The 24,186-nt window shown below is 33.6% G+C and overlaps 4 protein-coding genes across 5 annotated transcripts in view; 3 read left to right on the top strand and 1 right to left on the bottom strand.

Moving 5' to 3' along the window:
- The window catches only part of ssp3 (SCAPER domain-containing protein short spindle 3), a 72,464-nt gene extending 59,795 nt beyond the window's left edge, over positions 1-12,669 (bottom strand). The window contains exons 1-9 of the mRNA XM_089709384.1: positions 12,365-12,669; positions 10,300-10,457; positions 5,440-8,199; positions 4,655-4,832; positions 3,913-3,988; positions 3,101-3,203; positions 2,775-2,864; positions 2,142-2,300; positions 761-931 (exon numbers count right to left, since the gene is read on the bottom strand). Of these exons, the coding sequence (XP_089565510.1) occupies positions 761-931; positions 2,142-2,300; positions 2,775-2,864; positions 3,101-3,203; positions 3,913-3,988; positions 4,655-4,832; positions 5,440-8,199; positions 10,300-10,457; positions 12,365-12,449 (3,780 nt within the window). The 5' untranslated portion in view covers positions 12,450-12,669. The remainder of the gene's footprint in view (positions 1-760; positions 932-2,141; positions 2,301-2,774; positions 2,865-3,100; positions 3,204-3,912; positions 3,989-4,654; positions 4,833-5,439; positions 8,200-10,299; positions 10,458-12,364) is intronic.
- Positions 12,670-12,920: 251 nt separating this feature from the next.
- RpS11 (ribosomal protein S11) lies at positions 12,921-16,205 on the top strand. Of its 2 annotated transcripts, none has more exons than XM_089709199.1 (4): positions 12,921-12,977; positions 13,628-13,744; positions 15,233-15,438; positions 16,062-16,205. In XM_089709199.1, the coding sequence occupies exons 1-4, from the start codon at positions 12,966-12,968 to the stop codon at positions 16,183-16,185; spliced, it is 459 nt and encodes a 152-aa protein (XP_089565325.1). In that variant the 5' UTR covers positions 12,921-12,965; the 3' UTR covers positions 16,186-16,205. The 2 variants fall into 2 exon arrangements, with proteins under 2 accessions (XP_089565325.1, XP_089565324.1); XM_089709198.1 differs by lacking the exon at positions 13,628-13,744 and adding an exon at positions 13,458-13,586 and having other exon boundaries at positions 12,924-12,977.
- Positions 16,206-17,597: 1,392 nt separating this feature from the next.
- galla-1 (cytosolic iron-sulfur assembly component galla-1) lies at positions 17,598-21,909 on the top strand. The gene is made up of 3 exons (XM_089709376.1): positions 17,598-17,806; positions 17,886-18,149; positions 21,769-21,909. The coding sequence occupies exons 1-3, from the start codon at positions 17,662-17,664 to the stop codon at positions 21,864-21,866; spliced, it is 507 nt and encodes a 168-aa protein (XP_089565502.1). The 5' UTR covers positions 17,598-17,661; the 3' UTR covers positions 21,867-21,909.
- A 2-nt stretch (positions 21,910-21,911) lies between these two features.
- On the top strand, positions 21,912-24,012 carry LOC149478530 (autophagy-related protein 13 homolog). Its single transcript, XM_089709351.1, has one exon. It carries the CDS (start codon positions 21,912-21,914, stop codon positions 23,136-23,138), a length of 1,227 nt encoding a protein of 408 aa, XP_089565477.1. The 3' UTR covers positions 23,139-24,012.
- Positions 24,013-24,186: the final 174 nt, after the last annotated feature.

The following is a 24,186-nucleotide window of genomic DNA, read 5'->3' as shown; positions in this document are numbered from 1 at the left end:
TTTCTTGTCGTTGGTTTACTCTTAAAATTAAAAAAGTTTAGTAAGTGCGAACGAATACAGTAATATACCGACTTACGCTACTCCGTTTTACGCGAATTCGGAGTTACGCAGTTTAACTTGCTGAAATAATAATCATTTGAACCTAATCAAGACACGAAAAATACAGTATTTGGAATTAGATAATATAAGACTTAATTTTATGAGTAAGACTAGCGGTTCGCCCCGGCTTCGCCCGTGGTACCTACATGTTTACGTTTTTAAAAACTATCCTATCTCTCAAGTTGGATCGAACTGCACATGGTGTGCGAATTTTATTATAATCGGTTAAGTGGTTTAGGAGTCCATTTAGGACAAACATTGTGACACGAGATGTATATACATATACTAGCTTACCGCCCGCGGCTTCGCCCGCTTTGCCTAAAACCTAATAAATTATATACTAAAACCTTCCTCTTGAATCACTCTATCTATTAAAAAAAACCGCATCAAAATCAGTTGGGTAGTTTTAAAGATTTAAGCATACAAAGGGACATAGGGACACAGAAAGCTACTTTGTTTTATACTATGTAGTGATTAAGAACTAGCGGTCCGCCCCGGCTTCGCTCGTGGTACATATTTACGTTTTCTCTACATAAGAACCATCTTCGTACTTCAAGGAATATAATAAAAAAAGAATTATCGAAATCGGTTCAGCCGTTCTCGAGTTATGCGCTTACCAACACATTTTGCGATTCATTTTTATATTATAGATTAGGCTCACCTTCTCTCTAGCCGCGTCATCTCTCTCCTGTCTCTTTTGCTCCTTCATCTCTTCCAATCTCGCGTCTCTCTCCTTTCTCTTCTCTATAAGATTCTCCATTTGCAGCTTCCTAGCCGCTTCGAGCGCTTGACGTCGCGCGCCGACAGCGGCTTCGCGAGCTGCTTTTTGTTCCTGGAAATAAATAATTAAATTATTAAAGTGAAACTTTTATTACATCGTCTCAAACTTTTTGGTCTGTGTAGCGCATGTCGCGTGACGGTCGGCTGCCGAGTAGGTTTAGGTTTTAGGTAAGTTTCACTTTTACCGTGGTTTCATAAAACCACACAACATTTTAATTACAGGTAATCATTTTTTGCGTTGTTTTTTAATTTTAACAGTTATTATGACAAATACAACGAACTGAATATTTTGAAATACTTTGCTTTTATGTGGTGTCAGTGTCACTAAAACGACTCTATTTTATAGACAAAGGTTTGATATGTTACGATTTGTGAAAGATTTGAAATTGTTTCCTTATTATCACTTAATGTCAGTTAATACACCTATTTACGAACTTATGGATCTAATTTCAAAATATATTTTTCTCAGAACTTGTGCCGCCTGTTCTCGGCCTCCAGTTGTTTTATGTACACGTAACCCACACACCCACCCACTCACTCACTCACCCACTCACTCACTCACCCACTCACTCACCCACTCACCCACTCACTCACTCACCCACTCACCCACTCACTCTCTCAACCACTCACTCACTCACCCACCCACTCACTCACCCACTCACTCACTCACTCACCCACTCACTCACTCACCCACTCACTCACCCACTCACTCACTCACCCACTCACTCACTCACCAACTTGGCGAGTCGGTCGCGGCGCATCTGCCGCAGGCGCGTGGTGTGCGAGCGGCACTGCTCCAAGAACTCGTGCCGCCTGTTCTCTGCCTCCAGCTGCTTTATGTACACGTATCCCACTCACCCACCCACTTACTCACCCACTCACTCACTCACTCACTCACTCACTCACTCACCAACTTGGCGAGTCGGTCGCGGCGCATCTGCCGCAGGCGCGTGGTGTGCGAGCGACACTGCTCCAAGAACTCGTGCCGCCTGTTCTCTGCCTCCAGCTGCTTTATGTACACGTATCCCACTCACCCACCCACTTACTCACCCACTCACTCACTCACTCACTCACTCACTCACTCACCAACTTGGCGAGTCGGTCGCGGCGCATCTGCCGCAGACGCGTGGTGTGCGAGCGACACTGCTCCAAGAACTCGTGCCGCCTGTTCTCTGCCTCCAGCTGCTTTATGTACACGTATCCCGCTCACCCACCCACTTACTCACCCACTCACTCACTCACTCACTCACTCACTCACTCACCAACTTGGCGAGTCGGTCGCGGCGCATCTGCCGCAGGCGCGTGGTGTGCGAGCGGCACTGCTCCAAGAACTCGTGCCGCCTGTTCTCTGCCTCCAGCTGTTTTATAAACGCAATCTCACGTAGTTTCTCCTCTTCGTCGTGCGCTTTGCGGACAATGTCCTGAAAATATCGAATGAACGATGAATGAAATACAGTTTTAGTTCTTAAAGTATTTTTTAAAGAAACAACCCACAACGCGAGCACACTTAGCACAACTATACTAATATTATAATCTATACTAATATTATAAAGCTGAAGAGTTTGTTTGTTTGTTTGAACGCGCTAATTTCAGGAACTACTGGTCCGATTTGAAAAATTCTTTCGGTGTTAGATAGCCCATTTATCGAGAAAGGCTATAGGCTATATGTATATCATCTCGCTAAGACCAACAGGAGCGAAGCACTGCGGGTAAAACCGCTGAGCGCAGCTGGTAACAAATATCAGCTGAATTTTAACAAATAATTCCAATTCAAATGTCAAAATTTATAGAGCACAGAAGATAAGAGCAAAGAGCAGAATCTGAGTGCTGTATCATATCACATTATTTTTTTGCCATCTTCTTTCTTGTAAATAATGTCAATATAAATAACTTACCTTCAAATGTTGGTCACGATTTTCGGCCGCCTTTTGCAATCTCCTCTCCATTCTTGATTTTTTCTCTTCAATGAGTTGGTTTTTGGCAACCTTTAAAAAAATACAAAGTGTATATGCATATTCAGTAGTCTCTTTTATATTTCTTATAGGATTCTGCAATGGAAAAAACTTCAGATTTATGACACAATGTCGTGTTGTGACGCAATGTCGTGTTGTGACGTAGTGTCCTGTTGTGGCGTAGTATCGTGTTGTGACGTTGTGTGGGTTTACAGATTTGGAATATATTCAAGTTAGTAATAATATTTCAATTTAAAAAGATCACTCACTTTCACTTCTTCAACTCTGGCCAGCAATTGGTGAATTCTCTTCGATTTCTCCGTTTGAAACTCCATTCTTTGTCTTTCAGCGCGCGCCTGCTTTGCTTGCAATCTGAATTAATGATAGAAAAAGGTAAACATTAAATTCGACAAATATTTGAATAAATATTTAATATGTACTAGAGGTCCGCCCCGGCTTCGCCCGTGGTACATATTTCGCAATAAAAGGTAGCCTATGTCCTTTCTCGGGTATCAAAATATCTCCATACCAAATTTCATGCAAATTGGTTCAGTAGTTTAGGCGTGATTGAGTAACAGACAGACAGACAGACAGACTTACTTTCGCATTTATAATATTATAGTATGGATTTATTTCACTATACTTCGTTGAGAAGCTGTTTTGAAACATTAAAATGTAAAATACCGAAAGATTACAATAATTATGAACGAAAAATAGTGCCATTTTAATGAATAACTAGCTGCATACCCGGGATTAGGCCATGGAAAAAAAATAAAAGTTGTGTGGTTTTATGAAATCACGGTAAAAGTGAAACTGTTCGAACGGTTCCGAACACTGCTTTGTGTAGCGCATGTCGCGTGACGATACACGCGACATGCGCTACACAGACCAAAAAGTTTGAGACGATGTAATAAAAGTTTCACTTTAAAAATGCCTATGTTACTCGCTAAGAATATAGCTTTTTAAACGTAAAGGAATTTTAAAATAACTAACAGACATAGTTGTTTTGTCGTATTCGTTACTTTCCTCTTTATTTTTTTCTGGATATTTTATAGATTTAGATCCCTTTTACTGATCTTACCTACGCAGTGCGTCTTGCAGGCTACCGCGTCGTTTGATACCTTGCGATAGTTTTGCGTGTAATTGCTGTGCTCTTCCTGAAAAGTTATAATTTTCTAGTTAATATTATATTTATTGGTAGACGTAACTTTTGATAAAATATTTTTGTGAATGAATAGTTATCAATATAGTTGTCATTATTTCATGTCTGAACATGCTTAGCTGTCGTATACTATAAAAAGCCGCTTTCCTTTGACTCATGGCGCATTCGTACGAATCGTGCCTAGGGGCTCGGACGTTGTTTATATACGACGTTTGAGCCAACTACCCTCACTTATAAATTTAAATTTATAAAGACCTCCTAAACTACCCTCACTTAGTTAATAGTCGTTGACTTGCTGTGATTTGTTATCAACTACATCAATTAGACAGTTGTGTAATCGCAGTACATTCTTATTACAATTCAAATCGCATATGCATTGCATAGTACAAGCCTTTTTGCTTATTTCAATATTTATGCACAACATTTTCCGTGAATATGTTGTAAAAGCAGCCATTTTTTTTAATGTCAATCTTAAAAGCAGTAAACCAGTGTTTTATTAGACTTTAGCCAGTTTTCGTTTTATTTTTCAATGATTCCAAAACGACCTGACTATCAACTCTTTCTGCCCACGACATGCCCGCTAAAAGTTCTTATACTTACTAATATTAATCTACAATAAAATTCAATTTATTTTTTTTATATTTATTTATTTATTTTTTACCTGGATCTCTAGCCACCAATGCTTCCAAAACCACGAGAGTGTCAACTCTTTCTGCCCAAGACATGCCGGCTAAAGCAGTTTCATATTGATCTTCTAAACTGGCCGCTAAAGAACCGAGGCTCTCTGAAATTGGTACAGGAGTGGGGGCTGGCTCTTCTAAAGGTATTTCTGCGTCCGTCTGTAAATATATAAAAAAAATGTGTGCGCGTACTAGTGTGCACACAGAAGTGAAACTTCTTTATGGCCTTATTTTTCAAAAAATACAACTATATGCAACTCTACAGAAATACGTCGAATCACGCGTGGTAGGGATAAGAAAAAGATGGCGCGTAACGGAAAAAAAATGTCACGCGCAACGAAATGTTACACAAAATTTTTTTCCAACCCCGATAAAGAAGTTTCACTTCAATAAATGGTGGTTAAAACATATGTTTGTTTGTTGACGTACAATAAACAACCAGACTCACATTGACGTTTAAAAAATTGCCGTATGCCTTCTGATGTGCGATGCAATAGACTTTGAATGTTAATGCTACGTAATAAGGTGTTAATTTCAATGAACAATAAAAAGAGATATTTTTTACAATTATTATTGGCGATTGTAAGTCTATTCTTGAAAAAACAAGACAGAACATAACTATAGTCGCATTTAATTGAACAAGTTGAGTTTAAGGTTTTTTTTTCAATGATTCTTAATTCGAGTACTGTTTATTAGTATAAGTTTTTATAAGTATAATTCAAAAGAAAGAATATTAATTAATAATTCAAAAGAAAGTATATCCTACCTCAGTATCATCCGTTTCTGTGTCCAATTCAATATCAGAAACTTGTTGTAACTCCATTATCTGTCTATTCAAGAGATCTTCTTCTTCACAAAGTTTCCGTTGATCGACTTCCGACTGGAAATCAAGTGCTAGACTGATTTTCCTTTCATTTTCCTCAATTTGTGACGTCATTTCCGCAATTTCCGACATCTCTGACGGATCAGCTGATTTTAATATTTCGTTATGATCAGATATCTGATCGTCGTCATCCAGGAAGTTGAATGTCGATTTAAATTCTGCCTTCCATTTGTCGAAATCAAATTCTTCATGAATGCTCTCTTGAGATCGACTCAGCCCCATAGTTAAACTTTCTAATGAGGAATGTAATCGATTTTTAGTTTCCTTTGGCACGCCTTTAGTTTTCTCAGCCTTTTTGGTTAATACTTTGTTTTTAGACACGCGAGTTTTCAATCCAGTTACATCGGATTTTTGACGCCTCATCGCTGGGTCTCTCTGTTTACCTTCAGATTTAGGTTTAGCCGCTACTTTAACGGTTTTGTCCGTTTTCTTTTCTTTTTCTTTATCTTTATCTATCTTTTGAGGCTGTTCAGATTTCGCTCGATCTGTTTTGTTTATTTCAGGTTCAACGATTGATTTCATTTCTTCTTTAGGCGATTCAAGCATATTTAATGTTGGCAAGCTTGCAGTTGCTGATGGTTGTCTGAATCTATTAGCCCAATAAGTTTTTGATTGTTTCTTTGATTCACGTCTAGATTTCACCGTCAACCAACCATCATTATCATTCTTATTATCCACGTTAAGTACTTCTATAGAATTCACACCGTCATCTTCTTTCAAGTCTTCTGGTACCAGAGTCTTTATACTTTCATTCGATTCGATTCTATTCATTTCTGAATTAGGTACAGAATTTTTGCGGCCAACTTTTTCCAAGAATGTACTGACTTTTTCTCGCTTATCACCTTTTTCGTTAACTCTCAAGGCTGTAGGCCGTGGTCTGGCTTTAAGGATGGGTCGATTTGCGACTAATTTAGCATCTCCTGCAGCCATGTGAATGTTTCTAGCTGTTGATTTTCTTGGAACCACCTGTCCTCGATTCGCATTAGGTGAAGGAGTTGTATCGAATAAGCTTGTCCTTCCTGTAGTTAAGTTAAAAGGATAACTGCATTTGTTAGTTTGTACTTTTTTTGGGAATGGGCGAATTACTTTTGGCACCGGTGGACGTATCTCAACAACTGTCGAGCTTCGCGCGAGTCGTACAGGTGTTTTAACTTCCGTTTTAGTATTAGTAACGACTTTAGGTTTTGCTGCCGCTTGCGAATATGCAGGTTTAGATGTCGGTTTTATTTCAGATTTCTTTGTATCCTGATCTTTACTAGTGTTTTTTTCTACGTCATTTGTTTTTGTTGGTGAAGGTGAAAGATCTTCTATCTTTGCTATTGAATCTTCAACAGGTTTTGGTTCATCCTTCTTATCCATTGGATGATCATTTTCTTTAGTATTGGAGTCATCTTTTACTTGTATAGCAATTGTTTCACTTGTTTCTGGCTTTTCAGAAAGTTCTTTAGCATCCATGGGTAAATTACTGGATGTTTCTTTTAGGATTGTTACTGTTTCATTAACATTTTCAATATTTACAACGTCTTTGTCTTCAGTAACAATAATAATGCTCTCTGTACTGATTTCCATCTTTAAATCATCACATGGTGGAATTAAATTCTCAGAATCGTTTTTAATCTCCATTTCAGTTAAAATTTCGTCTGTATTTTCTAAAATATCTGCGTTAATGTTGACATCCGCTACTTTATCATTAGCTACGGATTTTGGAGAACTATCGCTTGAAACATCTGCAAAATTGTCTTCAGATTTTGTTGGAGAGTCATTTAATTCTCTATCTTTATCGTCCACAATAATTTCTTCTTTGTCTTCTTTTTTGAGGATGGCCTGTTGCTCAATCTCCAAATCCCGATTAAGCATATTTTCATTCTTTGACTTATTTTCCACGAGCTGTTTTTGTAAATACTCTGTTTCCATTGCGTTCAGTTTATCAATTGTAGATTTGGCCTGGCAAGAAATGTTTTCATTGTGTTTCTTTGTATCTGTGTTAGTTTTGGATTTTGAAGATTTGACCACAACTAACTTAGGCGACGCGCTGGGACTCAATTTTGCATGACCTATTTCAACCGATTTAGGCTTCAGTGGTTCATCTTTATCCTTGTTTTCATTTTCTTTTACAATGGGAACATCTTCACATGTTTCTTTGATATATTTTTCTTCAATATCAGACAATCGTGAAAGTTCTTTAGCAATCTTAGGCTCTGGTTTAGCTGTAACTTTAGAAGCGTTAATTTTATTGCTGAAGAATTCTATGTTCGCTTTTGGACTAGTACTGGAATGGCTTGAAGAAATCCTTGGGCTAATTTTACCGCTTCCGGGACTCGCTTTTCCCGTTAGATTCGGGCTGTTTTTGCCACTTGGCGTGTTATGTCCAGAGAGACAAGGGCTGTTTTTGCCTGACACGGTTGGTGAACTCTTAACCGAGTAAGTTCGTTTCGGTTCTGGTTTAACAAAATCAGTCTTCCGTATCTCCCACGCTAAGCTTTGCGGTCTCTGTGGTGGGGGCGTGTTGTCGTACTCCCATTTGAGTCGGAACCATTCCGCTAGAGCTTTGAAATCACGTGTGTAGTTTTCCAAAACTAGGATCACTTCTTGGCACTCATTTAGATTCTCGTTGGCTTCAACGGTGTTGTATATTTCTCCAATCTGTGAACATCATATAAACGTAATGAATAATTAGACGTGAAATTCGCAAGATGCAAATCGGATGTATAAATACAAGAGTACGGGTTTGACGCACTTGGTGCACTTCTCAACTTGTACACCATGCTCAAATGGTGAACTTAGCAACTTGTACACTTCTCAAATGGTACACTTCGCGACTGGTACACGTCTCAAATGGTGCACTTCGCAAATGGTGCACTTTTTAAGGGGGCGCATAAAGCAAAATAACCAATCTTCTATTAGATGATACGTGTAATATGCAAGACCAAATCTAAAAAATAAAATATATATCAAACTAGATGATATGTTCAACGATTCTGTTTAATCAAAAACATAAAATATTAAAATTTACTCGATAAAAAAAAATCACCAAGTTAGCTCTAATTTTCACACTTTTACGTTTTCTACTTGACATGGTAATACTTATTATGATTTTTTTTTCATAAACAATTATATTAAAACATTTGCAAGATATTTGTCAGAGCATTTTGTTTAATTACTTTTAGTTTTGGTTTTATCTGCGATAAACCACTTTTATCGTGACAAAATCAAACGTTTATCTCGAGAAAAAAAGAGCGCCAAAAGTGGTTTATCGCAGATAAAACCAAAACTAAAAGTAATTACACAAAATGCTCTGACAAATATCTTGCAAATGTTTTAATATAATTGTTTATGAAAAAAAATCATAATAAGTATTACCATGTCAAGTAGAAAACGTAAAAGTGCGAAAATTAGAGCTAACTTGGTGATTTTTTTTTATCGAGTAAATTTTAATATTTTATGTTTTTGATTAAACAGAATCGTTGAACATATCATCTAGTTTGATATATATTTTATTTTTTAGATTTGGTCTTGCATATTACACGTATCATCTAATAGAAGATTGGTTATTGTGCTTTATGCGCCCCCTTAAGATTAGTTGAGATTTGGAAAAATTGTGTAAAAATGAAAGAATTTTTAGTTTTGGATGTTTAATTTTTATAATTATGTCAACACAATAATAATAATTAAACTATACAGAATCACCTTAAACACTATAACATTTTGGGTCATTTTTATTTTTTCAAAAATAAAAATGACCCAAATGACAAACTTCTACATGACACATCAGTCAATGTATTCAAGATGTATTAAAAAACTAGATAGATTAAAATTAAATCCTAGTTTCAATAAATTATAAGTTTATTGGGCTATATTTTACCTATTCTCATAATCATACAAAATTACCTGCTACCCTTTTTCCAACTTACTCTTATAAGGCTTTCTCGACACTAACTACCGCCACTCAATTACAAATGGTCTACACAATAAGCCTTAAACCCATTAAACATTCAACACAAGGCAGTCGGTAACTAATATGTGACCTCAATCTACGAATCAATATCAGCTATAATTTATTCATGGTCCCCGCCGATGCACCTTGTGTATCACATAATTAACTTATATGCATATTTCTGCTATTATACCCACATAATATATATTATGTGGATAATAAACAAATAGTACTGGATAATAATCTATGGCGAAGCTACTACACCATAATTATACATGGTAGAGTTTATATGCAACATTGTAAGTTGGAAGGAATGAAATTCTAGTAATTATACATTTGAAAAAAAATATTTTTGTTTAAGCCTTCGGCTGCGCCGTAATTCATAGATCTATATCATATTCATTGGAAGTTATCAGCAAGTTTAATTACATTTTATTTTGCACATATACTTTATCCGACACAAGTTGAATCATTATAAAAACAAAAAGAAGCAATCGCTTAGGAATAAAGCTTTGTACTGGCGAAATATTAACAGTAGAACTTAGAAAATATAGCAGATTGAAAATCTAGTAAATTCTTATAGCTCATTAATATAGCACCTATATTTCTGTAAAGTTCACCCAAATCCGACCATACGACCTGTAAGTATTTTTCGTGAAATATAAAATACAAACATACATACATTCTTACAAACTTTCGCATTTATAACAAGTATGATTATACATTCATGTTAATAAAAATATTTTACAATGAAAAAATCATATTTAAACCCCAAATACATCTTCTAAAAACACATCCAAACAACTCACCGCCCGCTGCAAATCGCCGAACAGCAATGCCCAATATCTCGCACGCAACTCGCTTCGCTTATCGCGTCCCGCGGACGCGGAGCGAAGGCGGGACGCGCGCGGAGCGGGACGAGGTGCGGGCGGGAGCGTGCGGGGCGGCTTGCGGGCTACTTTGGACGCTAGATAATAATTAAATATATAGATAAATACATGTAGTTTGTGTAATATGTGGTAGTTTAAACAATTACTAGTTATAAATACTTCTAAAAGCTTTTTTAATCTATACTTCTATACTAATATTATAAAGCTGAAGAGTTTGTTTGTTTAAACGCGCTAATCTGGTCCGATTTTAAAGATTGTTTCAGAGTTTGATAGTCCATTATCGAGGAAGGATTTAGGCTATATATCATCTCGCTAAGACCAATAGGAGCGGAGCACTGCGGGTGAAACCGCGGAGCACAGCTAGTTTGAAATAAATATGTATATTACATCAATCGAAAACACTTATAATTACAACATGACTTGCTCCTGTGTGAAAAAAAGTGTGTGGGATACTCTGATTAATTTGGGCCTTCAGCTGTGCAGTGCTTAAAATATAAAGTTAATATGGATTGCTTTGCTCGAAGTTATGAAATTTGAAACAAATGCTTTGAAGCTAATATTTATTTTAAATGTATGACTCAAAAAGTGGTCAAATGAATCAGCTTACGTTTAGAAATGATTCAGAATTACTTCAATTAGATAATAACCTTAATGTCGCTTCATAGTTTCAATAATTTCAGCATTAACGTTTTGAATAACTGAGTGGACAAATTCTTTGAATATATTTTTGAAACCTAAATAATTATAAAGAAACAGCTAAACATAAATATAAAGATAAATTAAAACATTAAATCGTTTAAGTATTGTAAGCTAGCTCTTTTCTGTAGTTGTAGAAGAACTACAGAAAAGAGTTACAATACAAGAAGATATAATATCAATACACTAAAAGATACTGTAAGACCTTTGTCGAAAATGAAAAGGTTCAAAACATTGCAATAATAGTATAATAATCATGGACGTATAAAAAAAGACGGACGCCGTATTACGAACAAACAACGTGAAGCCACCATAGTAAGCTAGCGATCGTGTAAAGACAATAAACACGCACACACTCTCACCATAGTAAGCTAGTCGGCCGCCATTACGTCGTGAACTACCGACTGATTAACTGCGTCACTGTTTCACAAAAAATATTTAAAATGCCGTCTTGCGTGGTTAAATGGTGTCGCAACAGTACAATTTTAAATAACAAAACACGAGGGATTACATTCCACAGGGAAGCAAGTTATTTATTTTATGTTTTAATGCCAAAATTATGACGGCAAAATTTATAGAAAAAAATACAGCCGCCATTGTCAACAGGACAGCTGTTGCCATGGCAACATGGCACACACACATGGATGTTTCGCCGCCATTACTAGGCTTCACTCAATGTTTAGGCGATATACCGTCCGTCTTTTTTTATACGTCCATGATAATAATATAATATTTTCAAATTCAGCCAATTTGCTATGAGTTTAATTTCTTTTCCTAAAACATCCATGCATTTTAAACATAACTTTTGTATATATTATTCATACATATTTAATAGAAACTGTGTTATTAATGCAAATGCTTTGCATTACATTTGGCTACATTTCTTCTTAGATACCTATATATTTTTAAGTAAAGTTCATCCGAATTTTTTTTTTTTTACTAGTAGAGATATTGAAGCATAGCTGGTTATATTATTTAATGAATTTAAAGTTTTCATTGTAATTTTAAATCAAATTAAAAATCCAATAGGCGCCATGAAAATTGAAAAGATCAAAGCATCAAAACAAAAACATGATATTTAAAGCTGAGCCAAACATAAAAGCCAGACTGAATAAAATCAATAGTCGTAAATATAGCATATCAATCGCCGTCTGCATTCAGTATTAATAACATATTGATCAATCCTTCTTTAAACAAGGTAACACAGAACACTATTTGTATAGATACACCCACGATAAAGTAAGTACAAAAGATGAAGGCCGTAAGACATAAGTTCGTTGCAAAATACCTGGGGAATCCACGGCGACATGAAATGCCACCAAATTCCTGGCTTCCCGACCTTCCTCCTGCACCAATTGCCTCACTTCTTCCATATCAAATAAAAGAATATTGTCTTTCTTCACAAAACAAATGGCAAAAGCTAGACATTACTCTCGCACATATACTTTTAAACGCACTATATGTAAAACAAAGAAAATAAGTAAAAAATCAATAAGAAGGAATACGAATAAAAATTACATTAATTAAGTAAAAGAAAATATCATAATTCACAATTATTCCAAATTGCAGAAGCCGTTCAATATTTTCATAACAATTTTTACGTTTTTGACACTTCACTTTTTTAATAAAAGTACTCGTTCGGAAGGTTGGAAGAGAAATGTTCGTTTTTTTATGTATTGAAAAATTTGTGTAATCCAGAAACGAATACCTATACATAAAAACGACCTCTTTTAGTTTAGTTACATAAATTAATAAGAAACATTATTTTTAATTCAAAATTAACATTAAAAATAAATCGGTATTTTACTTAACTTATATAATCTGTAAAAATTTCATCGTATTCCTATCAAATGTTTTATCTGTGACAGTTCTTTTCATTGTCAAGCAAAATGGCGGATCAGGTAGGTGCCGAGTTTCTTGCAAATTAAATCGTTTTCAATGAATAATTTTATAATTTTTTAACCATTTTAGTGATAAAAAAGTGTTAGATTTTATAAACTTAACATAATTTAAAGTTTTTACTCAAATAAGTGAAAATGTGTTTGTTGTTTTCATCCACGTGGGAATCGGCTCGTTATTTCAATCGTAGTCTAATTTCTATTTAAAAACTAAAACTAAGCCCCGAAAACGTTTACTTAATATGTCCATCCACATATTAAGCGTATATTATCATAAAAACATTAACCAAATCAGTTGACTTAGAAATTTAGGTTATAAGTAAGATACCACATATGCATCAGCAAACAGGTAATGTAGCTTTTAATAATAATTAGAACAAGTATTACACTAATAGTAACCGTAAGACTTCGCTGCAATAAGCCTGTAGATATTCCCTTAAATATTTTCAATTATAAACCGCTAATTGATATTACCAATTGCAGACCGAACGTTCCTTCCAAAAACAACCAACGGTGTTCTTGAACCGTAAAAAAGGGATCGGTGTCAAACGTAGCCGTAAGCCTTTGAGATACCACAAAGATGTGGGACTCGGTTTCAAAACACCACGCGAGGTAAACTTGAGTGATACTAATGTGTGTTTTTTTTTCTATAGACAGAGAAAGCGTTTCAGAAACAGGTTACGGTTTTCCTGAACCGTAAGGGAGGTCTAAAGAGGAAGGACATGCGGCATCATAAGAATGTCGGTCTGGGTTTCAAGACACCGAGAGAGGTCTGGTTTTGTTTACAGTTACTTGGTCCGCTGGTGGTGGCTTCATCGTTGCTATTGGGATATTTATGCAATGATTAGTATTTCACTTATAGACAATTTTTCAATGCTTGGATAAAACTTATCCGTCCAATAAAGTATTACACGATAAAATTAAAATGTCACGTAAACTGTCTAATACGGGCAATTAGAATACGTTTTTTAAATGGTAGTTTTATACATTATTCGACGAATAAGTTTTATCCAAGCATTGAAAAATCGGCCCTTAATCAAATTCAAATTTCATTTATTTACAAGAATGTAGGTACAAAAAAGGTGTTATTACAATATTAAGGCGCTAATACATTCTACCCACTTTCTGGGTGTGCAAATTATGTATTAGTATTTGTGACTGTAGTAAAAAAACATTAATTTTAGTTGATTTACTTCTAGTATAAGAAATAAATAAAAGAAAAGCCAATATTTTCTTAGTATATTACCTAAATTTTATATAAAAGCTAAGTGAAATATTAATTGTTCTACATTCATGTTATGCTCGTTATAATTCACGGTCTCTGTATGCTATGGGTATATATATTATGGGCTATAGGTAAGTTGCATGTAAAATATATCAGATGATAATTAATACACTCATCTTCACAAGACAGTAAAATTACAATTCGTCAATTTTTACATTATTTAAAATCTTTGCTTAGTGTATTATGATTTTGTGAATATGAGTGTACAGTTTATATCACATTATTTAATAATAAGATATATTAACCAAATGTTAAATATGCTAAGAATCGAACTTTTTATATACTGCACTGTAATAAATACATTGGTGGAGGTTCACATTATTTAGCTTTTTGTGCTAAACAAATATTTAAATTATAGTTTTGTTAGAAATAATAACACGGTAATCTAGCAAAAATATAATTTAATTCTTCACTGCTATGTACAAAATATATATTCAAGCTATAAGTGCTAATAATGCTTTTGGGGCTATAGCTTATAAATGAACCAAAATGATGAAAATCACACGACAGTCTTCCGATTACTATGTGACGATGACTGTGTTCTAACCCAAAATCTGATTGGTTTATTGTTCCTTATAAAAATATTTACCATTTTCATTCTGGTTATTATGACAATTTCATTATAATAATTATGAAAGTCATATCTTGCTGTTTATAAATTAATTTTCAATAGCACAGAAATATCTAGATAATAAATTCAAAATTGAATTGAAATTCAAAATATTAATTTGCAACATTTGTGCGAATACATATTATATATATACATATTTTTTTAGAAATTATTCAAAACAAATGTCCTGTAACAAAAATATACTTATCTGAACATATCTTTCCCTTTGTTACGATATTTAAAAATACAAGTCAATTCATTTTCTACAAAGGGTAAACATTTTTATAAGGAACCACACACCTTCATACATTACAAACACACATCAAATCGTCATCTTTAAGTCACATTACTACTATTCCGCAGGCAATTGAAGGCACATACATTGACAAGAAGTGTCCCTTCACCGGTAATGTCTCGATTCGTGGTCGAATCCTTACAGGAGTGGTCCAAAAGATGAAAATGCAAAGGACCATCGTTATCAGACGTGATTATCTTCACTACCTTCCAAAGTATAACAGATTCGAGAAGAGACATAGGAATATGTCTGTTCATTTATCGCCTTGCTTCAGGTATGTTTACATTATTTATGGTTTAATTGTATATGTGGAAATAAGTTGTTAAATGTTTGATAAGTAATGTGTACTGCAAGATGTGATGAAAAAATTTAATTGAATTGAAATTGAATTTTGTCATTTTTGTATATGATTGAATATTGTTTATTTCAAACTCAAACTCAAACATTTATTTATTCAATTAGACTTCTACGAGAAGCACTTTTGAAACGTCAATACATATTTTTTACATTTACCACCAATTCGGAAAGTACTAAGTATCTATGGAGAAGAACCGGCAAGAAACTCCATAGTTGCTCTTTTAAATCATATCAGTATTACAATTTAATTTTACAAAATATGTAACTGTTTATTATCATATTTGTATTGGAGATGAAAGAAAGTCATTTTCATTTTTTACACAAGCTGAGCATAGTTTGTTTAGGAAAATGTAAAAATGGCAATTTTTGGGACTTGATAAAAGTATTTAAATTATTAAATGATGATACTCACACGACGGTCTTCTGAAGACTATTTGACGAAAAACGTGTTCTAACCCAACATCTGATATTATTCAACACTTTATAAATTTTATTTCCACTAAAATATCATTTTTAAACGATTTTCTTTATAACTTTCAGAGATGTGGAGCTAGGAGACATTGTCACCATTGGAGAATGCAGGCCTTTATCAAAGACTGTGCGATTCAATGTATTGAAGGTCTCCAAAGGCAAGGGATCCAAGAAGTCGTTTAAAAAATTCTAAATAAAATTACTTTATAAGTATGCGGTGTTTTATTGTAGTCATGTACCTACTTTATATACATACATGTTGAAATTCTGATGGTTGTCTTGGTTTCAAATCATTATAATAATTAATATGAACTGAAGAGTTTGAACCTTGGTTTGAACTTGAACAATAATCTCGGGAACTATGGGACCAATGCCAAAAATTCAAACTAATAAATGACCTATTGAAAATACAGGTTATTTATCTCCCATAGTCGAACATCTTTGCTTAAAATTGCCTACACACATTGCAACGCCATTATTAATTTTATTAGTATCTCGATGATTAGAGCCCATATTTTTAAAATCAATATCAGGGATAGGATGGCTGCATGGCATTGTGCATGTGACGCTAACATAAATAATTATTCTGTCATCTGTGCGTGTTTAGTAGGTACGCGCTACCGCCCAACAGCCGCCACGAGAGAAAACCTTTAGACATGCTTTAGACCTAGGTACATAATTATTTAAAATATCTAAAACCCATTTCACAAGTGTTTTCCCAAATTGATGGCATAATATGAATTAAATATTTTATGTACACTACTACAAAAAAAATATATAAAAAAAACATATACTTGTTTCGTAGTAAATAGTCATTATAGTTAAAACTATTTATTAGTGTTCAGCATTTTAAAGTTTAAGTATAGGTAGTTTGGTCAACGTTTCATAAACTATTTTATTTTCATTAAATATGTAATATTTTGTATATTTTTTTTAATTTTGGACTAAAAGTTTGACATTGCATCGGGGACTTCCGGGTACATGTGAATAATTTAAAAAATTGTGAATACCCATTGAATACCACATAAAAAGCATGATCACTTGCTCTGTGATGAGTATCGTGGAGATTTTGCATGAAAATAAACGAGTTACAGCCATTGTTACAGCATTCATATTTGTTGAATTAAGCATTTTTACATAATGATCTAAGCATTTACCCCATCATCCGGAATTAACTTTACGCCGGCTACAGACTCTTTTGTTTTTTTATTCATTTCATCTATACATATAATAAATTATAAATAATTCTCAATAAGAATTCATTACCTATTGATTTCTTCAAAAAATACATTGGTATGGAGAAATAAAACACCATGGGCCATGAGTAGGTAAATAATATTATTAATGTTATCCTTTTGATCGACTTTTGGATATTAGAATCGCATTTTCGTTGATTTTAGTATTAAACTATCACTTTTAGAAATGGCAAAGAATACGCAGTACTCTTATATGAATAAGAAAAAGCATACATTCAGTAAATAACGGTTAAATATGATTTTTTTATTATAATATAAATATATAATTGAAAAAAAATATATATATGAACAATAATCGATTTATCGGTATTTTTTTATCGGTACTATAAACTGCTCAAATTGACAACACTATAATGAATACAAACATGTCCGACTCGTTAACGTAATAAAATCAAAGTCTAATTTCTGACGATATGTTATCGTTCTTTTCAAAGCTTTCATTAAGCAACTCGCAGAAGCCGCCGGAGGAAGTCGCTACGCCCGCTTATATGGACAAAAGTGCAACATTAGAGGAACTTGGGTACAAGGACAATAATGAGTTGAGAGAGACGATTTATGGTTTGTTTTGAGTTGTTGTGTGGTTTGTGGCTTTTGTCTCCAAGTTACTGTGGTTTTAATTAGTGTTGTGGTGTTTTAGACTTTTTGCGGACGATACGGGACCCGGAGAAGCCTAGTACTTTGGAGGACCTGAAAGTCGTATATGAAGAAGGGATTTTCATCAAGGAATCGACGGAGGACAATGTTCCCGTGTTGAGAGTAGAGTTTAATCCTACCGTTCCCCACTGTTCCTTGGCTACGCTAATTGGACTCTGTATAAGAATAAAGATACAGCGATCGCTTCATCATCCTGTCAAACTGGATATTTTCATCAAGAAAGGAGCACATACAACTGAAGATGAAAGTAAGTTAACTATTAATTTAATTATGCATATGATGCAATAATTTACACATTCAAATACATGAGAGTTTTACTACATGACATTAGGAAAGAAAGAAACATTTATTAACATCTCATTACCCTAATTAAATAAATCATTATTATTTGTATGTATTCTTTGTTCCTACAAACAAAACATTCCATTTGTTAGAGATCTGCTTATCTACATGATTTATCAACATATATATTAATTGTTTAAAAAATCACACTTTTTGTTTATTAACAACTTGTGACCTTGTTAAGGCAGTTCAAAGATTGTAACAATTATAGTAAAAATGAGATTCAGCCCAGAGATTACTTTTTAATACTTACAATATTCATATTTCCATAATTCTAATTTAAATTATTGAGATGCTTCATTTATTATTATTCTGATCAGAATGAATATTCTTATTGTGTAAAGTTACACTTTCACTTTTTATTTTAATCAGTTATAGGTAAATAGTATTTATATCTTATTAACCGACTTCAAAAAAAAGAGGTTATCAATTCGGCCAGTATATTTTTTATAGGTGTTCTATTATTATCATTGTGTATGTTAAATAGTATCATTGTATTTTGGCCCTGTAGAGTTTGGAATTTTAATAACAAAAAAAGAACAATATGGTAGGATATAAGTGTTTATATAATTAAAAAGTTTCAATGGAATAGGCACATGATTATTTTCATTTAATTCTAATTGTTTTTGTTGAATTACCCCAATATAAAAAAAAATAATTATATCATTGTAGACAAAAGTATGAATATATGGCTCTTAATATTAGCAAATTCCTAATTAGAAGTAATTACTAATTAATATTCATCAAAGAATCACCTGTAAACCATAATTATTTCTCATGAATACTTACTAAGTATTCCTCTTTAAATATTTCAGGATATAATTATATCCTTTTTCCTTAGGCTATGAAACAAAACTTGCCAGTCATGCTATGTATCATACAATATTACAAACATAAAAATATATTATTTGTATATGTTTTTATCATGTTATTATGACTAACATGCAGACAAGCATCATAATGTATTGAAATGTTAGGATCTGAGTTTGAGATAGGTTTAAGTCAGGACATGGGTCTATAAGTTTAAATTACTAGGTTTATAACTTTTTTTAAAGTAACTGAAGAGAATAGGTTGAATCAAATAGTTTTATTAAACGCATAAATCCTACTTACTACTAGAACTATAAACTAGTTGCTTGCTTTGGCGCATGTTGTATTTTTTTGGGCGATTGACTTACACATAGTTAAACCACTCAAATGTCAAGGAAAAATGTAACAGAATTTAATGATTTAAAGTGTAATTGTTTTGCCTTCATTTATGTTAATCTGTACAAACATCAACAAATTTAAAATGAAGTAGACAGAGCTATGGCCAGCAACTAGTTATTAGTTATTATAATAACTGTACCATATTATATTCTTGCATATACCTATTCAATTAAAAGCACTTGTTATGACATAAGAAACAGTTTTATTTCTTTTGCACAGATAAACAAGATAATTTGCGGATAGAAAACTTATTTCATGGCCTTAAATAGTCAAAGCATTTTGTTCCTTACACAATAATAAATGGGTTTATTATTCTATTATGTGTCTGTGAAAAATTATTATAGGACTTATAGCAAAATTATCTTTTATTACAGCAATAAACGGCTGTGTAATATTATGTAAAGAATAGATTGTGCTTAATAAGATATTTAAACTTATTAATATTTATAACTAGCTGTTATCATTGACATTAATTGAATAATTAACTTTCGATTTTATTTTCCGCTTTAAATCTTAATACTATTATAAAGGCGAAAGTTTGTAAGGATGTATGGATGTATGGATGTATGGATGTTTGTTACTCTTTCACGTAAAAACTACTGAACCGATTACAATGAAATTTAGCACACATATAGAGGGTAACTTGGATTAACACTTAAGATAGGTTTTATCCCGGAAATCCCACGGGAACGGGAACTATGCGAGTTTTTCTTTGAAAACGCGGGCGAAGCCGCGGGCGGAAATCTAGTTATAAATAAATTCCTATGTTACTTTCTACATAAATGTGATCTTAAATAATATTTTGAAGGGGAAAGATTTGACCTTGTAATATTTGAATTATTTTAACACCTGAATTTGCACAACAAATTCATAAAATTATGGCTATGTTGGATATTAAAAGCAATGTTATAATCTTTCCATGAACAGTAAGGGTAAAACCAGATTCGGATGTTTTATAATTTGCAGCCTTTTTCTTTTACAAATATACAAAACAGGCTCTTCAAGAATTATTGTAACATAGGTTTTTTTAATTGAGAAACAGGTCTGGTTCTTTATAAACAACACAACATGTAACAGCTACATACATAATAGGTAGTGTACTGTGCTGGTGAATTGAATCTTTTGAAATGTAACTTTTTATACTATCTGTGCAAATAGAAAAAGTCTGGTATGGTACAAGAATGTTTCAAATAGATAGGAGTCATTTTTGCTTTATAAAACAGACCAAATTCGTAACAGACACTCAAATAATATTAGTATTTAGAATAGCCGTTTCCACAACAAGACACAACCACTAAAAAAAATAGCATATCATATTATATGCCACTAAGAAATAATGTCGCTTAATCTTGCAGTGAATTAATTTTCTAAATCGGCACAGTAGTTAGAGATTGGCGTTTAATTAACCTCAGGATGCACCGTTTAATAAAATGGCTAGGCACTTAACTAAACTTCTGATTAAGCTAATTGGCTGTGACATTAATTGCATGATGATAACCTTTCATAGCTATAAATGTAAAAGGTGAAGATGTCATCGTGAATTTTGATTATATCACTGTTTGGATTTAAGCAATCTTGGAACACAAAGATTAGACTCGATAGATGATATATGATAGACTAAATACCGATGTTGAGTGGTGTATTATAGTAATTGATATTATCTGCTTATCTGTTGATTTATAAAAAATATAGATACGATATACAGATTGGTGTAAAGGTTTCGGTGAATGAGTTGCAAGTTGCAACATTCAGTCATGTCGTATTTTTAAGTGACCTAATGATAGTTTTAAAGATCTTTATTTGAATTCATACTTTATTTGAATGATTTAGATGAAAAGTTTGATATTATTTAATTTGAAAATTGTTTTGCTTCATCGCAAATAAATATATCACTTCTATTTCATATTCATTCTTTAGTGTTAGAGGGTGCGCGCACGAGCAACTTTGTCTCCGCAACTATTTTGTCTTCGCAACTATTTTGTCTCTCCCACCTATGGGCTAGTATGAAAGTGCGCGCACATAGCGACGCAACTCCCCATACAAATTGATGGGAGAGACAAAATAGTTGCGGAGACAAAGTTGCTCGTGCGCGCTCGCTCTTAGACAGAAATTGAAATGGAAACTTGCGAGTTTCAAAAAACTGACCAGACCTTTGAAATGGACAATATACAAACGAAAGTAATAAGTCGAAACAAATATCTGAGATAAATGCCGTTAACCAGCATGTTTTTAAGCAATTAAACACGCTACTACATTCTACACATAATAAACTTATCATTTTTTTTGCTATAATGTTATGTATGTTTTATTTACAGTCAACAAGCAGATCAACGATAAAGAGAGGATTGCAGCTGCAATGGAGAACCCAAATCTCCGGAACCTCGTAGAAAGCTGCATAGCTGATGAAGAATAACTTAACATATACGTAGTTTAGTGGTGAATATATCCTGTAAACAACATGGCGCCGGACGCAGCGTTCTCAAATATTAGCGATAAAAATGAATTCACAAAGTTCACTAAGTTCTTAGCCTATAAGGGGGTGCAAGTCATCGTCGAATCGCGCAAAGGTATCAAGATAGAACCGAATACAAAACCACATTCATCAGACACGGACTGGTTTAATCTACAAATTCCAGATTCTCCTGAAGTGAACCAAGCCACGAAAAATGCGCTTCCTTCAGAAAGAATACTTGAAACAATCAGATCACATCTTAATGTCGAAATATCCGTGCAAACTGAAGATGGCGATGAAATGGTCCTCGAGTTGTGGACGCTAGGTCTCGATGAAACTCAGTTTGACACGTCTTTGAAAGCTATGAACACAGTTTATTTCAGAATGGGAATATTATTGAAGTCCCTCATCACTATTACGAGGATAACACCCGCGTATCATTTATCAAGGAAACAACGGACAGAATCGTTTACGATTTTCTATAGAGTATACAGCGGTGAACCGAAGTTAAAAGCATTAGGTGACTCTGTAAAGAAAGTTCAAGCTGGCATGCTTAAAACACCACTTGGCGGACTTGGCTTTACTGTATCCTATCGAACTAACTTTTCTATATCACCAAATAGATCAGAGAAAAACAAAACACTATTGTTGAAAAGTGATCACTTTGAACTCAGCCCAAAACACGTAATCTTCGAAACGAAAAAGAAAAAGGAACCAAAATCACCACAACCCGTAGACCTGAATAAGCCGCTTAGACTGGCAGCTTTTGTTGATGAAATACTTGTAGAGCAAGCGATAAGAGAATTTCTAGAGAAAATACCGATACCAAAATGCAGAGTTAGACCGCGGGTCACATTGATGGTTGAAGATAAACCCGAATGTAAGAGCACTCAGGAATTAGACATGAGTGTTATTTCAAAGAGTCCAACATCACTAGAAATGCCGCCTAAAAGATTCCCTGGATTCAGGAGTGAACATGAACCGCCGTTAAAGCTGCTTTGCTTTCCCTTCGCTGATAACCATCCCATACGCGAATTGGCAGAATTTTACAAAGACTTTTTTAACGCGCCACATTTAAAACTATCAGATTATAGCACAGCGTTTAAGGAAGAAAAAGTAGAAATGACTACGGAAGATTTTTCTGAAGATCTTGCGAAACATGAAAGTTCTCTTATCGAATTTGATAGATTGGTCGATGACATGTGCAGGTCGGCGGAATGGAGTGGAAACTGAGTTGTTGGAAGACTGATATATTATGAAATGTTATGGGATATAAATAAAGTTTATGATGGTTTAATAATTTTATCCTTTGGCCCTTGACGTACCTGAAAATTAAATAGTAGCGAAGTTCCAAAATTTTGCGCTTTTTTAAAGAATTTTAAACATTCCTGCTCATGATAACTAGTTCCTTAGATAATCAAATGTTGAGTTTAAATTCTTGAAAGTGATGTGAAAGTATCATGTTGTAGAGAAATTAAATTGAAAATTGGAGACTGAAACCAAAGTGAGAGAAAAAGAAGGGATAAGATTTGTTTTACTAAGATAATTTGAATTATACTATATGTTCTTAGTGATTTTCGAATAAATGAAAGTATCAGTAATTACCTCTGTAAAAAATTGGCCTTTTTTGAAAGATTCAATCATAGGAAATCGATCTATAAAGACCTTTAGAGTAAAAAGTTAAGTACATAATTCCCATTGTATGTAAATAAACATACCATTCGTTGTTGCAATCGAAAAGAACATATAATATAGTACAACACATTTAATTTAAAACTAATTAGTGATCACCATCTTGCCAAACATATTTACGTAATTATAATGAATTTCAAAAACAAGTAACACCATAACTGTTGAAAGAATTTAGTGATTTCTGTAATAGTTACTACTATTAATTTTTAGTGACTGAGAAAGTATTAATTTTTTTTTGAAGTTACCTTTTTTTTAAGATAGCCTGGTCATATATGCTTATTTGAAACGAACAGGCAGAACTTTATATTATTTCTCAAATTTGTAAATTAGATACTAATTTCTTCTGAGTTACTAATGTACTTGCACAAACCCCTATGCACTAAAATAATAATAATCAACATTAAAGTTTTTCTTCTAATAGGTAGATCACCGGTTCGGAAAATACGTTCTATGTTCAGAAAAAAAAATTCGAACTAGGCATATACAGTGGCCATTTAATTGGCAATATTATTTATAAATTTTCATTTATATTTTACTATTTTCACTTGCCCACTTAAACTTGTAAATAATGTAAATACAATATTTTATC

The sequence above is a fragment of the Colias philodice genome, chromosome 22, assembly GCF_061535455.1.
Source record: "Colias philodice isolate Cphi_HAF_F1 chromosome 22, ilColPhil1 Martin Lab GWU primary, whole genome shotgun sequence".
NCBI classification, from domain to species: Eukaryota; Metazoa; Arthropoda; class Insecta; order Lepidoptera; family Pieridae; genus Colias; species Colias philodice.
Note: the sequence above shows the minus strand (reverse complement) of the source record. Positions and strands in the feature narration are given on the sequence as shown.